This window comes from Macrosteles quadrilineatus, unplaced genomic scaffold (genome assembly GCF_028750875.1).
Source record: "Macrosteles quadrilineatus isolate MER2022 unplaced genomic scaffold, UCM_ALF_1.0 Scaffold_2__2_contigs__length_208266976, whole genome shotgun sequence".
Taxonomy (NCBI): Eukaryota; Metazoa; Arthropoda; class Insecta; order Hemiptera; family Cicadellidae; genus Macrosteles; species Macrosteles quadrilineatus.
In genome coordinates, this window is record NW_026542595.1 from 85457119 (window position 1) to 85470760 (window position 13642).

A 13642-nucleotide genomic window follows, 5' to 3' on the forward strand; every position below is an offset into this window, starting at 1 on the left:
AAAAGAAAATGCTCCTCCAGACAGAAACAGAGGAAGAACTGTCTGCAATTCTTTGACCTTGTGTATCTTCCAAACCAACTCTAGTTTCTTTAGCCACTAAAATCCCCACATCCATCGTGCTGTTTAATCAAGTCTGAGAACTTAACACTGGTACCTGATATAATGCAAAACAGCTTGTAATTAATTAAACATACTAATTTAAACAAAAAGAAAAGATTTTTAATTCTTTTACAAAAGACAACTTTAACCACAGAACAGTACTCAACTAGTAAGTTTATTGCTATGACAACTGAAATCAATAAACATGATTCAAAAGATAACCGAATTGAAATATTAACAATAAACAGTTGATCTCAGTTTATATTACAAGCACAGATGTTAACAGAAAAACTAAACATTAAATAAAAAAAAAACAATCATAAGAAAATAATTATTTCACATTTATAATATTAATTTATATTACAAGCACAGATGTAAACAGAAAAACCAAACATTAAAATCTAAAAATAAACAATCATAAGAAAATGATTATACTGGGTGAATAAGAAGTCAATACCCCCTCAGCTAATATTTTTCCAAGTAAATATACAGAGATATCCTTTTGGTGATCGTGTAATCTTAGCAGAAAGTTTCATTTTATGATTTTGAAATTTTTGAGTGCCCCCCAAAAGGGGGGATTTTGGGGGCAAATCAAATATTTTAAATGTAAACCCCCTGCAAATGACACCTCATTTTGAAGGATTCACAAAAACTTAAAGAATGGTGAAAACTAGAGGTCGCTATCTCTTCTCTATCCAAAATAGTAGCCCGTCAAATGTTGTGGAAAATCAATGGTAAAATTGGGTCGTAATGGTAATATTGGCTAACATTTTGGATAGAGAAGAGATAGCGAACTCTGGTTTTCACCATTCTTTAGGTTTTTGTAAACACTTCAAAATAAGGTGTCACTTGATGGGGGTTTGCATTGAAAACATCTTAGTTGACCGAAAATCCCCCTTTGGGAGAGCACTCAAAACTTTTAAATGTTAATCCCCATTTAGTGACACTTCGTTTTGCAGTGATTACAAAAACTTAAAGAATGGGGAAAACCAGAGTTCGCTATCTCTTCTCTATCCAAAATGGTAGCCAATATTACCATTGCGAACCAATTTTACTATTGATTTTCCACAACATTTGACGGGCTACCATTTTGGATAGAGAAGAGATAGCGACCTCTAATTTTAACCATTCTTTACGTTTTTGTAAACCTTTCAAAATGAGGTGTCACTTGAAGAGGGTTTACGTTTAAAATATTTGAGTTGCCCCCCAAATCATTTGGGGGGACACTCAAAAATTTCAAAATCATAAAATGAAACTTCCTGCTATGATTGCGCGACCACCAAAAGGTATCTCTGTATATTTACTTGGAAAATGTTAGATGGGGGGGGTCTTGTATTTTTATTCACCCTGTAGTTAAAATAACAATTCTCCCTCTTTAGTTTTCTTAATTTATTTTTAATATTTCAAAGACATTGGATCACCTGCAGAAAGTTTTTTGAAATAATCAAAACATAAACAACCATGAGAAAATAATTGTCATTTGATCAGCTAGTACAACTTTTGACTGTCCAATAGTCAATGGTATAACATAACATAGGGTGTCTGGCTCACTAACGATCAGTCTAACCCAGGTAGTTTAAAATTCAGTTCTTTGTTTTACAGACATTAAAAGAAAGGTTATGGCTCCAGGCTTATCCATGGCTAAAATATTGGACAAATTTGTGATGATGAATCCATTCTAAATTAAATAAACTCGGAGGCACATCATCATTACATGTTAAAGCTATTTAATCTTTGTAAGATATGCCAGCTAGGATTTTGTTTTAATCAAACAGTTTCGTGCGACTCTGTGGTGGAAGAGAAGCAAGATAAGACCACATTAACCCGCTGACACTGCCGCGCTAATCTTAGTGTAAATTTTATATTTTACTGCCAACGAGAAACTTTTGTCATGGTTAAAACTAAAACTGTAAAAAGATGTTTTACACAACTGTTAAAGATCTTTTACACACCGAGATGGGGTTTAAAGTTAAATTTTGTAGGTAAGAATTAAACTCTGTTTACTCATATACCTAAAATTAAAACTTAAACTGTGATAATGAAATGTTAATACACCTTTAGAGAGCATTTTTATAGTTAAACCTCGTAGGTAAATAAGCAATTCTTTCTTCTCTTATACCTACAATTTAAAACACTAAATAAAAAATTAATGCTTAATCTTTTAATTTCCTAAATTATATTTTGGACCAACTGTTCTAAAACCTAATCATGTCCTTTTTCGTTTTAGCTGATTTGGATTTACTTCAGAAGAACCGGATTACATATTTGTTTATAATTTATAGGCTTAGAGATAATAATTGTGACAAAACAACATGTCTAATCATTAGTTATGCTGTAATCTAAATTTAGGTCTGGATAATCGTAAAAAGCAGAAATTTATATTTTATTATGAACACATTTAACCCACGTTCTTGTCATTTTCTTTCTAATATCCAAGTTTTTTTATATATTTTAAACCGGTTTTAAAAGACGAAAACGTTTTCTATTAAAGTTTTCCAATTATTTATTATATTTATATTGTTATGGTTTTGATTAATTGTCATGTGTACACAGGGTCAACTGTTACACGTCAACCAAAGTTTTTGAGTATAATTATTTATACTTATATAGTCATTACCTAACAATTCTTCTTATTGAGAAAGATTTATTACAACTGTTACAAACAGTGAACATGAAATTGATACAAACAAGTAATAATGTCGCAATAGGAGTGTTTATTTACATACAAAATATATCTATATACATTTTTCTCATGCCAATATAATTTTTTAAGGCAAGGGTCACTCGAACTCAGTAGCCAATTGTCCAGCGACTATTCCCAACTACTCGGCCGTTGTAGACAAAACGTCACTGCATTACCTTGCAGAAATTCTATGAAAAAGTATAAAAAAATGTGCGCAAAAACTCCCCCATTTCTCCCCATTTAATAGAAAATATGGTTTTAAGTCGGGAAAATATCTTTAGATTGCACATCTCGCTGATGCTTTTCTTTGTAAAGCTGAAAAAATTAAGTAAGAACTAAAGTTCAGAAATAATTTTGTGTGATAGTAATATTGTTAAGATTACGATTTATTTTTACTTAAGTTAAATTTACTTTTATAGACATCCTCGGTGGTTGATACCTGTTTGAATGGTTTAGTTGAAAAATTTTAGATTTTTATTAAACTTTGTTTAACTTGCAATGTAAACGCATTACGCGTATATTTATCGTATCAATTTATATTTTTTTACTCTTTTACTTCTTTATTATTTTATAATATTTTACTCCGGGATATTAATTTGGATTAGAATTATATTATATATTTATTATTTAATATTCACTTCCACGTTAACTAATCACAAAAATATTCAATCCCGTGTCTTTTCAACCTGATTACACTGATTAAACCATCAGTAACTTATTCTAAATAGGTTTTTTCAACAGATTTTAAAACCACTGTTAAACCAGGTGATAAAAAGGATTATGTAGTTATCTGACAATTATTTTTATTTCATACATTTGCCTAAGCTCTATTTCCCTTCATTTTCAATAATACGTACAACATGATTTTAATTATAATCAATATAATTGAGGATAAATGTTTACGGTAACTTTAAAAGATGCACTGTTGAAATACTGCCTGCGTACAAAGATTGCTCTATAAATAGTCAAATATATCATTATAATTAGCTCTATCGTAAAAATGGCTACTGCTAGAAAAAATTACGAACTAAGTATTTATAAAGACATATTTTATTACAAAGGTCATCAATATTAAATACGATACAGCCACTTGTTTTAAAATATACAGTGTTTAATTAATTGGTAAGTTTTACAAGCTTGGATTATCGATCTTTTGATACTTCTCAGGATGACGGGCGAGAAGAGTAAAGCAGACATCACTACCGTGGACGCTGAAGTCTGAAAAAATAAGGCCATTAGAGTGGGAGTTGTAACAATTACTACTCACAGGAAAGCTTTATGTCTATTCATTTTTTTGTGGTGTCTTTAAAAAGATTTACAAAATTCCTATGGCTGTTAACTTAGCCCACATTTAACTCTATGTCTTCATAAAGATAATTCCTAACTTATGTTTTATTTATTTGTCTGATGTGGTAAGTCTTAGTTTTTATCTTATAATAAATGAATTACTTAAAGAATAAACAGGTTTAGTAAGTTTCAATATAAGATTTATTAAGAGCTTTTAAATATACTGGTTTAATTCTATGGGGACTAACAATGGTAACTTAGAAAATGACGGGGCTTCCAAAAGTGGGTGAAAAGCTTCTAGACTATATAAGTGCGTGGCAAATGCGGCATATGCGCTGGCTTGGCAGGTGCATCAATCGATGGGCAGGTGTTCTGTAATGGTTTCAGTATGATGCCTTCGATGAGATACTCATAGCTGGGGATCGTCTGTATTCGAAATCCCGTCATGAGTTTTCCATCGTGAATAGGTACTTGTTTCCCGAAGACCTTGCCAGAAACTTTGATATTTCTGACAAACGTATTTCTATAGAGGGAATATCGTGTCAGTGACGGTTTGTACCCGAGAGGCGGAGCTGGCCTCGGCGAAACTGTCAGTTACTTATCTTCTGTGTTGCGAGAAATTTCGTCCGTCGATTCTCTCGACGGCGGATTTCTGTTTACAAGACAAATTGGTAACAGTTTCATTTTGGCGTCGCCAAGGGCAGTTCTTCATATTTGACTCCCATTCCGTGAACGAACGCCGTCGCCGAGACATTGATGAAGTCAAAAATAAGGCTCGGCTGTATTTGTGCGATAATCTTTCTTCCCTGGCCTCCCTCTTATTGGTAAATACGGCGTTCGTCGGTGGTCAGACTCTGTTACTAAACTTAAATTTTCCGTCCATCACACGGTCCATACGATCGGATGTCTAGACAGTGATTTGACCCAAGTCTTAGAATCTCCATCTCAGACAGTTACTAAGGGAACCAAAGGTCCTGGAAGACCAAAGTAAATTAAAAGAGGTCGTCCAAAAACTATAGACACTACTCGGGAGGAGCAGGTGGATGCGGCTAGGAAGAGGTATTACACCACAGAGATGAGAATTAGTGGTACACAAAATAACCCTGAAGTGAATAGAAGTGCTGTTCGGGAGTACGACTTGCGTCATCCTGGTGCTTCTGCCGAAAGAGTTAAGATTTTTCGACTGGAAAATCCGAAACTGTCCGAACTCCAACACCTGCCAGGTCCACTTGCTCGATCCGTAGTGAAAAATGGCCCACTGTCTGTTTGGAGTGGAGAATTACTGGAATCTATAGAACCTTATAAATTGAAGAGGGTCAGCCTCTGGGTGGACGACATATTCAGATGTCGTCATTGCCACGCACGGCTCTTCGAGGAAGAGAAAAACAGAAAACAATGGTGTTGCGGAGAGGGAGCATTCAACGTTCTTGACCTCCCTCCTCTGCAAGAACACATTAATTCTGATCGTCACTTCCTGGAAAGAGTCCGTGCGTACGACATGTTTGCTTTCAGCGCGCTCGAAGTGTCAGGCGAGAACCGTCATCCCAGTGGTCTTTCTTTTTTCAAGATCGAGGGAAGAAAGTACCACCAGGTCTACAATCTGGACGCCCCAGGACAAAAGTTCACCACTCGAAGTGACTAGTAGATCTACCCATGGCCCTGTTCTCGGTGATTGGCAGACATGCGTTGAAGTGCACAATGGTGGTGGTCTACTCAATGGTGGTAACATATACAACTGCAAACAGCTGAGAATACTTGATCAGCTTTTTTCCCCACTCTTACTTTGTAGGTCATAGGTGTGTTTCTTTCAAAGATAGTATGGGGTTCTGGAAAGTCGCAAAATGTTAGCGTTAGTGTCACCCATGAAGACGTATGTGTTGCAGTCATTTTTGTTCTCATAGTAATGTCTAAGAGCGTTAGTAAAGTTGTCTAAGTCACTGTCATGTGTACGGTATACAGTCAGAACGTTAGATCTAGTTCCTTGATGGACAAAGTCCAAGGTCAGTCCATGCACGTCACCCAGCTCCAGTTCCTTGCATTCACACACATTCACTCTCTCACTCACATACATCATGACCCCATCATTTTTATTTTTTCCCCGAGTCGTGCAATACAATTTATACCCCTCTTTGTCCAACCCCGACCCCCCATCCCTACCCAGCCATGTCTCCCCAAGCGCTATGAAATCAAACCTTACATCGATTGACTGTAACATAAATAGAAGTGTATCGACATTTTTATTGTAACTACGAATATTCATGTAGAAAAAATTGTATGAGCAACTTTTAAAAACAGAGCTTATGTCCTTAAAACTATCAACTATTGTACAGTCTATCTGCCTATATTGATCAAGAAACAAATTGGAATCCTCCATGTTCCCTAAAAAATGCAAACAAAATGATTTTGAGCTATTTCAAGATTGAATCAAAACAAAAACCAGTCGCCGCTGAAAGGCCCCACCCAGTCCCTCGTCCACTAATGAAAGCTATCGATTACAAATTTAAGTTATCTGTCAGCTTCATTACACACACTTATCTTTCATGACATGCAAAAATTTAAATGTTAATTAACTACTTGGAAAATTAATTTTCTTGGCCTTTCTGTATAAGGTCCATGTCTTATTTCGTTTCATCACATTTATTCTAAAGCAATATTTTATATTTAATATTAATAGTCAAACAAATGAAGTGGTAAATATGTTGATTAAATATGAATATATAAGGCAATAGATGAGATTTGTTTATTATATTTTTTTACTGTTTTTAGCATGTCATTAAATTAGATTAACTCTTAAAATAAATAGATACAAATTCATTTTTCTTTTAAAATATCAACTAAATATACCTTTAAGTGTAAATGGCTTAGTAATAACGGGTGTCCATAAAGTCTTGACAACATTTGAAATAGTTGTTGTTCGCAGAATTGATGGGATTATACATGTTTTATATATATGTTGTTTAACAGTTGATTTTATCAAGTTTTGTTTGTATATGTTGGTAACACATAATTTCATTGTTAAGTGTGATACCAAACAAAAGTTACAATTATTGTGTCTGTCGTAAAAATGGCTACTAAGGAAGAAAAAGCTCAATGTGTTTTGTATCTTCACGAGTCTAATTCACCCGTTTACGTTCAAAGACAGATCAGATTGCACTATGGGAGCAAGCTCCAAACTATAGATAAATTATTCGTTGGTTTAATAACTTCAAGAACAATGGAAGTGTTGTGGACCTGCCGCGTTCAGGTAGGCCTAAAATTACAGAAGAAACCGTTGATGTCGTTAGACAATGCTTCGCACGCAGTCAACGTACATCGGTTCGCAAAGCTTCCAGGGAACTTGGTTTACCACTGTACATAAGATTTTGCGTAAAAAAACTCAAACTAAGCGCATACAAGATTCAACTATTGCAATTTTTGAAACCGAATGATTACCCTTACCGAGCTTCTTTTGCTAATTTTAGATTTCATTCATGTAGATAACAACTATCTTAGATATCACACCTTTAGACTTCTTCTTTTGGGGCTTTGTGAAAGACAAGGTTTATGCTACACCTGTCTCAGAAATGGGCGTGTTGAAGACCAGGATCAGAGAAGCAATTTCAACAATCACTGGAGAAATGTTGGCAAGTACTTGGGAGGAGATTGACTTGGGCCTGGAAATTCTACAGGACACAAATGGGTCACATGTGGAAGTGTACTAATGTTATATGAATTGTATATAAAACTTTTTTCCATGCTCTTTCTAAAAAATAAAATTTCACTTTTGTATGTCTAATGGTTTTCTTTTTATTACATAACAAAATGTTTTCAGGACTTTATGGACACCCGGTATAATTAATTTGTGTAGCATGCCCTTGCAAAAATACATTGATCCATTCTCCATACCCAAACTGTTACATCAAAGGGTTACCGTGGTAATTAAAAAAAATCAATGTAACTTAGACACAAACAATTAAACACACATTTAAAATTTCAAGTTAGATAAATTCAAGTAAAAATGATCGGACTGATGCTATGTTATGTTTTTATCTTGGATTCGGTGCATTGGTCGCCCCATGCCACTGGACGACCTGGGCCGCACTGTACATGGGGAATGATACTTTCCCAACTCCCCTAACACCAGTATAAGCTCCCAGAGGATAAGGGGTGCTTGAGGATACCGGCATAAGTATAGCGGCATATGGATACCAGCATATGGATAGCGGCATATGGATAGCGGCATATGGATAGCGGCATATGGATTCCAGCATATCGATAGTTGCATATGGATTCCAGCATACGCATACCAGCATATGGATACCAGCATACGCATACCAGCATATGGATACCAGCATACGCATACCAGCATACGGATACCAGCATACGCATACCAGCATACGGATACCAGCATACGCATACCAGCATATGGATACCAGCATACGCATACCAGCATATGGATACCAGCATACGCATACCAGCATATGGATACCTGAGGCACGGCTTGCCCTCTTGGAGCTTATCAACAACATCAACAACATTGAGAGACAAAGGTGACAAAATTACATAAAAAAACCATTCATTTTACAAAGGTACTAAAGTGTAAACAATAGAAAACTAGCTGTGGAAAATAAAAAGGAAAATGAACTTGAACTTTATTTTTGACAATTGAATTATTTAGATATCGACTAAATAAAAACATACCTCGTCTTGCAGTTGAAATGTTTTATTTTACAAATAATAAACAAATAATAAAGGTGATATACAAAATCATTACCTAACTTAGGCCTAAGTTTATTAAAATTTCAAACACAACCAACTGGTAGGCCTATGTTATCCTAATTAATCAGGTTAGCCTATTGAAAAAAAAATTGTCTTGTTTTAACTTATACCCTAAGTTATGTGTTATAGTCCAGGCGCCAAACGGGTTGAGTATGCACTAAAAGTCTGACAAAATTTGACTTTTGATTATTGTTGGGGACATCTAGTAGATGAAAAAAATCGATGATGTCGCATTTCTAGGGTGGTCACAACTCGGGGGGGAGGGGGGGGGAAGTTACGCGGGTCATCGGTTTACGTTTTCGCGTCTAACTCACAAACGGTTAAAGATAGAAAGGTGAATTAAGCGTCTATCTACGCCTAAATATATTGTCTTTTAAAAAGGTCATTACAACCTTTCTTCTATCTCTTATACTTTAGGCGCTAATCAACATTTATTGCAAAAAATAAAATTTAAAAATACTTTAAAATGAAATATCGGAAATATTGCGCTTGTTTAGGGCATGTTACAAACTATTTATGGTTAGAAAAACTAACAAGTAGTACAACAACACCAAGTTTAAAGAAATCCGTGCAAAAACAACAGAGCTACGTTGATTTCAGTAAGAGTAAACGTGGAAAATTCGTAGTAGTATTGAGGCGCGCATGGATGGTACACGTAGCCCACAGTCAATATAGGTTTGATGTTGTAAGTAACTATGGGAAAGCTGAATTTTTCTATGCTGTTAGACCATGTTGAGATTATCATTTTCCCGAAAGTCAACACTCCTCCCCCCTTGTGCTTTCCTCTAACCCCCCTTTTAAGATAAATTTACAGCCTCTTAGCAATTAAGCTATAACTTTAAAACGGGTAAGGATAATAATGCAATATTTTATTAATCATTTTGCGTTACGATAATCTACAAAAAGAATTATTAGATGAATAAATATTTAAAAAGAAGTATTATAGATTTCTGAAGAAGAAGAAGAAGATAATGTGTTCATTGTAATAAAATATCAATACAGTGTTTTTTTTATTTAAATGCAAAGAACAATGGTCAAATACCGTCTGTTTTGTGTTAGACACACTGATTTTAATATATTTTAAAACAGTTTAAAAAAAATCCATGAATCACATACAATTATTCATAAAATAAACTGATTTCCACTACAGAACATACACAAATAGCACTACATACTAATAGATCAGATATCAATTGAATGAATAATAAAATTTAAATGTAGCCTACTGAGAATCTGAATTTTTCCTACAAACAGTTAATAATTCATAAAACAAACCTGTTACTTTTATCATTTACTTTGATAGATACTTAACAAACAATATTTTATAAATTTTTTTAAATTATATAGATTTTTCCAATTTTTGCATTGATATCTCAATTCTTAAATTTAATAATTATACTCCATTATCAATTCCCACCCTTTACTCCACGCCTCTTTAAGATAGTTTCCAAGTGCCCGCCAATCTTTGCCATTTTAAAATTCAAAAAAACTCATATTCATTTAAATATAACTTGTTAGACCAAAATTGACGTAACTTTTTTTAAATTGGACATTCTGCTATAAAAGGGTACACGTTTCATCCCGGTTGAGATTACATAGTGAACATACATACATTTTATTTTCCATATAGAGTTAACTTTTTATTAGACGACCCCTTTTATTTGTAAAAAAAGTTTTTAGGGATGGTTACGAATAAAAAATATATATCCACCATTTTCCAATATGGCCAACAACTTTGTTATTTCTTATGGAATACGCTGTATTTTATTATTGTTTTAGAATTTAAAAGCTATTTTTTTATTCGTGAAATTTGTTCTCTAAACCTACCCCATTTAGGAGTTACAGCGTGTTATATCTAAAAGAAAGGCTTGTGGTGTACATTCGGCATCCTGTAGCTCATAAACGAGTAAGTTGAGAGAGAAAGTGCAAAGAATAAATAAGTCACATATAAGTCCTCGTTCAAAAAAATATATAAAATACGTTAAAAATACTGATTTTGTTGTTTTAAAAATGACCACCATTTTCAAAAATGCTAGCTTACTTTGATATTGGAACAATTTATTTTATGGTTTTTTTTATGTAGATGTGATTTGAAAAATTGTTTATTCTTTGTATTTCCGCTCTTAAACTTACTCGTTTATGAGCTACAGGATGCAGGATGTACTCACAAACCATTTCTTTTTCGATGTAACTCCTAAACAAGTAGCTTTAGAGAAAAATGTCAAGAATAAAAAGGTTTAAAAATTGTGCGTTTACATTCTAAAACAATCATAAAATACAGGGTATTCCATAGGACTAACAAAGTTGTCAGCCATATTGGAAAATGGCGAACATATTTTTAAAATTCGAAACCACTAAAAAAACATCTTAAAATAAAGGGTAGTGTCCCATAAAAAGTTAACTCTATATCTCATAATAAAAAAGTTATCTATTGGTTCACTTTAGGTGAGACACCCTGTATAATAAAATGAGGCTCTGGCGTACAGCAGCAAATGCACGATATTCATTCATATGTATCCACTACAGTCTGTATATGTACTGAATGAGCTACATAACGTTAATATAATCTATATAAAGCGGCAAATTCAAATACGAAAACCATAATATACGTAATTTTTTTCATTGTTGCGGTGCACAAAAAAGCCAGAGTCCTGTAAAATCAATATACTGTACTATCTATAACCACTATATGTAATCAAACTGTTAATAACTATTAATCATTTTAAAATGTAAACTATGAACCCCAAATTTTGTATCAAACATTTTGTTGTGCGACCTCGTATAAAAAATCTACAAAGAAAAGTTTCATAAATTAATCCGTAAAAAATATTTTTTTATGTTTATGATATTTTTAACTATGAATATTTAGGATACCATGGTAAATACACTTTTTGTAGAATATCGTAACGCAAAATGATTAATAAAAGATTGCGTTATTATCCTTACCCGTTTTAAAGTTATAGCTTAACACTATTTGTGCTGTCGACATGTTTGAACATAAAAGTTGCATTTATTTCAATGTTAAGCAACTGCGGGAATTCCCGTCATCAGCACCCAACGTGTTAATTGCTAAGAGGCTGTAAATTTATCTTAAAAGGGGGGTTAGAGGAAAGCACAAGGGGGGAGGAGTGTTGACTTTCGGGAAAATGATAATCTCAACATAATCTAACAGCATAGAAAAATTCAGCTTTCCCATAGTTACTTACAACATCAAACCTATATTGACTGTGGGCTACGTGTACCATCCATGCGCGCCTCGATACTACTACGAATTTTCCACGTTTACTCTTACTGAAATCAACGTAGCTCTGTTGTTTTTGCACGGATTTCTTTAAACTTGGTGTTGTTGTACTACTTGTTAGTTTTTCTAACCATAAATAGTTTGTAACATGCCCTAAACAAGCGCAATATTTCCGATATTTCATTTTAAAGTATTTTTAAATTTTATTTTTTGCAATAAATGTTGATTAGCGCCTAAAGTATAAGAGATAGAAGAAAGGTTGTAATGACCTTTTTAAAAGACAATATATTTAGGCGTAGATAGACGCTTAATTCACCTTTCTATCATTAACCGTTTGTGAGTTAGACGCGAAAACGTAAACCGATGACCCGCGTAACTTCCCCCCCTCCCCCCCGAGTTGTGACCACCCTAGAAATGCGACATCATCGATTTTTTTCATCTACTAGATGTCCCCAACAATAATCAAAAGTCAAATTTTGTCAGACTTTCAGTGCATACTCAACCCGTTTGGCGCCTGGACTATTACGGCTAATATTCTGTGATTATTCACAACAGGGAATTACACACACAGTTAAAACAGCAAAAGATATTCAAGCGAGTACAGCTAAAAAATGTTATTATGTGTAGTCAAATCGAGAAACAAAAATAATAGTGAGAACCATATATGGTACTGCAACTCCGACCTTTCGAACTGCCTTACCGAACACAGAGTGGGGAGGGTATATTAAAAATACGATTCTGTATGCATTTCCTGGTGTATGTGGATGCGTACACTCTAACACTACCAAAGCCATTAAATTACAATGCTATTCTCCATAAGAATGACATGACAATCGCAAAAGTGGTAAACACCTTCAAATTTTGAATTTAATCTTAAGTTTTGGGGGTCAAAGAGTAAAGTAACGAAAAAACATAAAATTATTAAAATTTAAAGTAAACCAGAGTGAATACAAAGCAGTAATAGTATTTGCAAAAATAATTTACTTAGGTTGGAATAAGTAGCGAAAACCACAAGAAATTTGAAAAAAATACCAATTTTTGAAAGTAAGGCGATCTTTAGGGTTAAAGGGGTGTGATTTTCGGAAAACGCTTAACACGGTTTTGTAGAAAATTTAATTCCTAACTTACGATTTTCTTTCAAATCTGTTCGTGCTCTTACCGTTTTTAGTTATAGCCCTTTCAGAAAGACTTGTTTAGTCGTTTTTAGGTGTCCACAATTTTGGATTTTTGCTGGGGTTAAAATTTGAAAACGGGACTTTTGCAAATGTCACCGTTAATTTAATACTACTACGATACTAAAAAATTTCACGTATCTTGCACGTTTCTAAACGGTTCAGATGAGCACACCAAAGTCGGCCACTTTCAATGTTATTCACCATAAGAATAACATGAGGCGCGTAAAATCTTTCAAATTTTGACACTAAAGCTAAGGGTCAAGGAGTAAAGTTATGAAAAAATGGTAAATAAACCAAATTTAAAGTAACCCAGATTAAATACAAAACATTGATAGTATTTGCAAAAATTATTTACTTAGGTTGGAAAAAGTAGCGAAAACCGTAAAAAATTTGAAAGAA

General features: G+C 33.8%; 1 protein-coding gene across 1 annotated transcript in view; it reads right to left on the reverse strand.

The window, feature by feature from the left end:
* Nucleotides 1-3814: 3814 nt before the first annotated feature.
* LOC128987505 (uncharacterized) overlaps nt 3815-13642 on the reverse strand; it is a 44492-nt gene continuing 34664 nt past the window's right edge. The window contains exon 8 of the mRNA XM_054408384.1: nt 3815-4000. Coding sequence (XP_054264359.1) covers nt 3912-4000 — 89 coding nt within the window. The 3' untranslated portion in view covers nt 3815-3911. The remainder of the gene's footprint in view (nt 4001-13642) is intronic.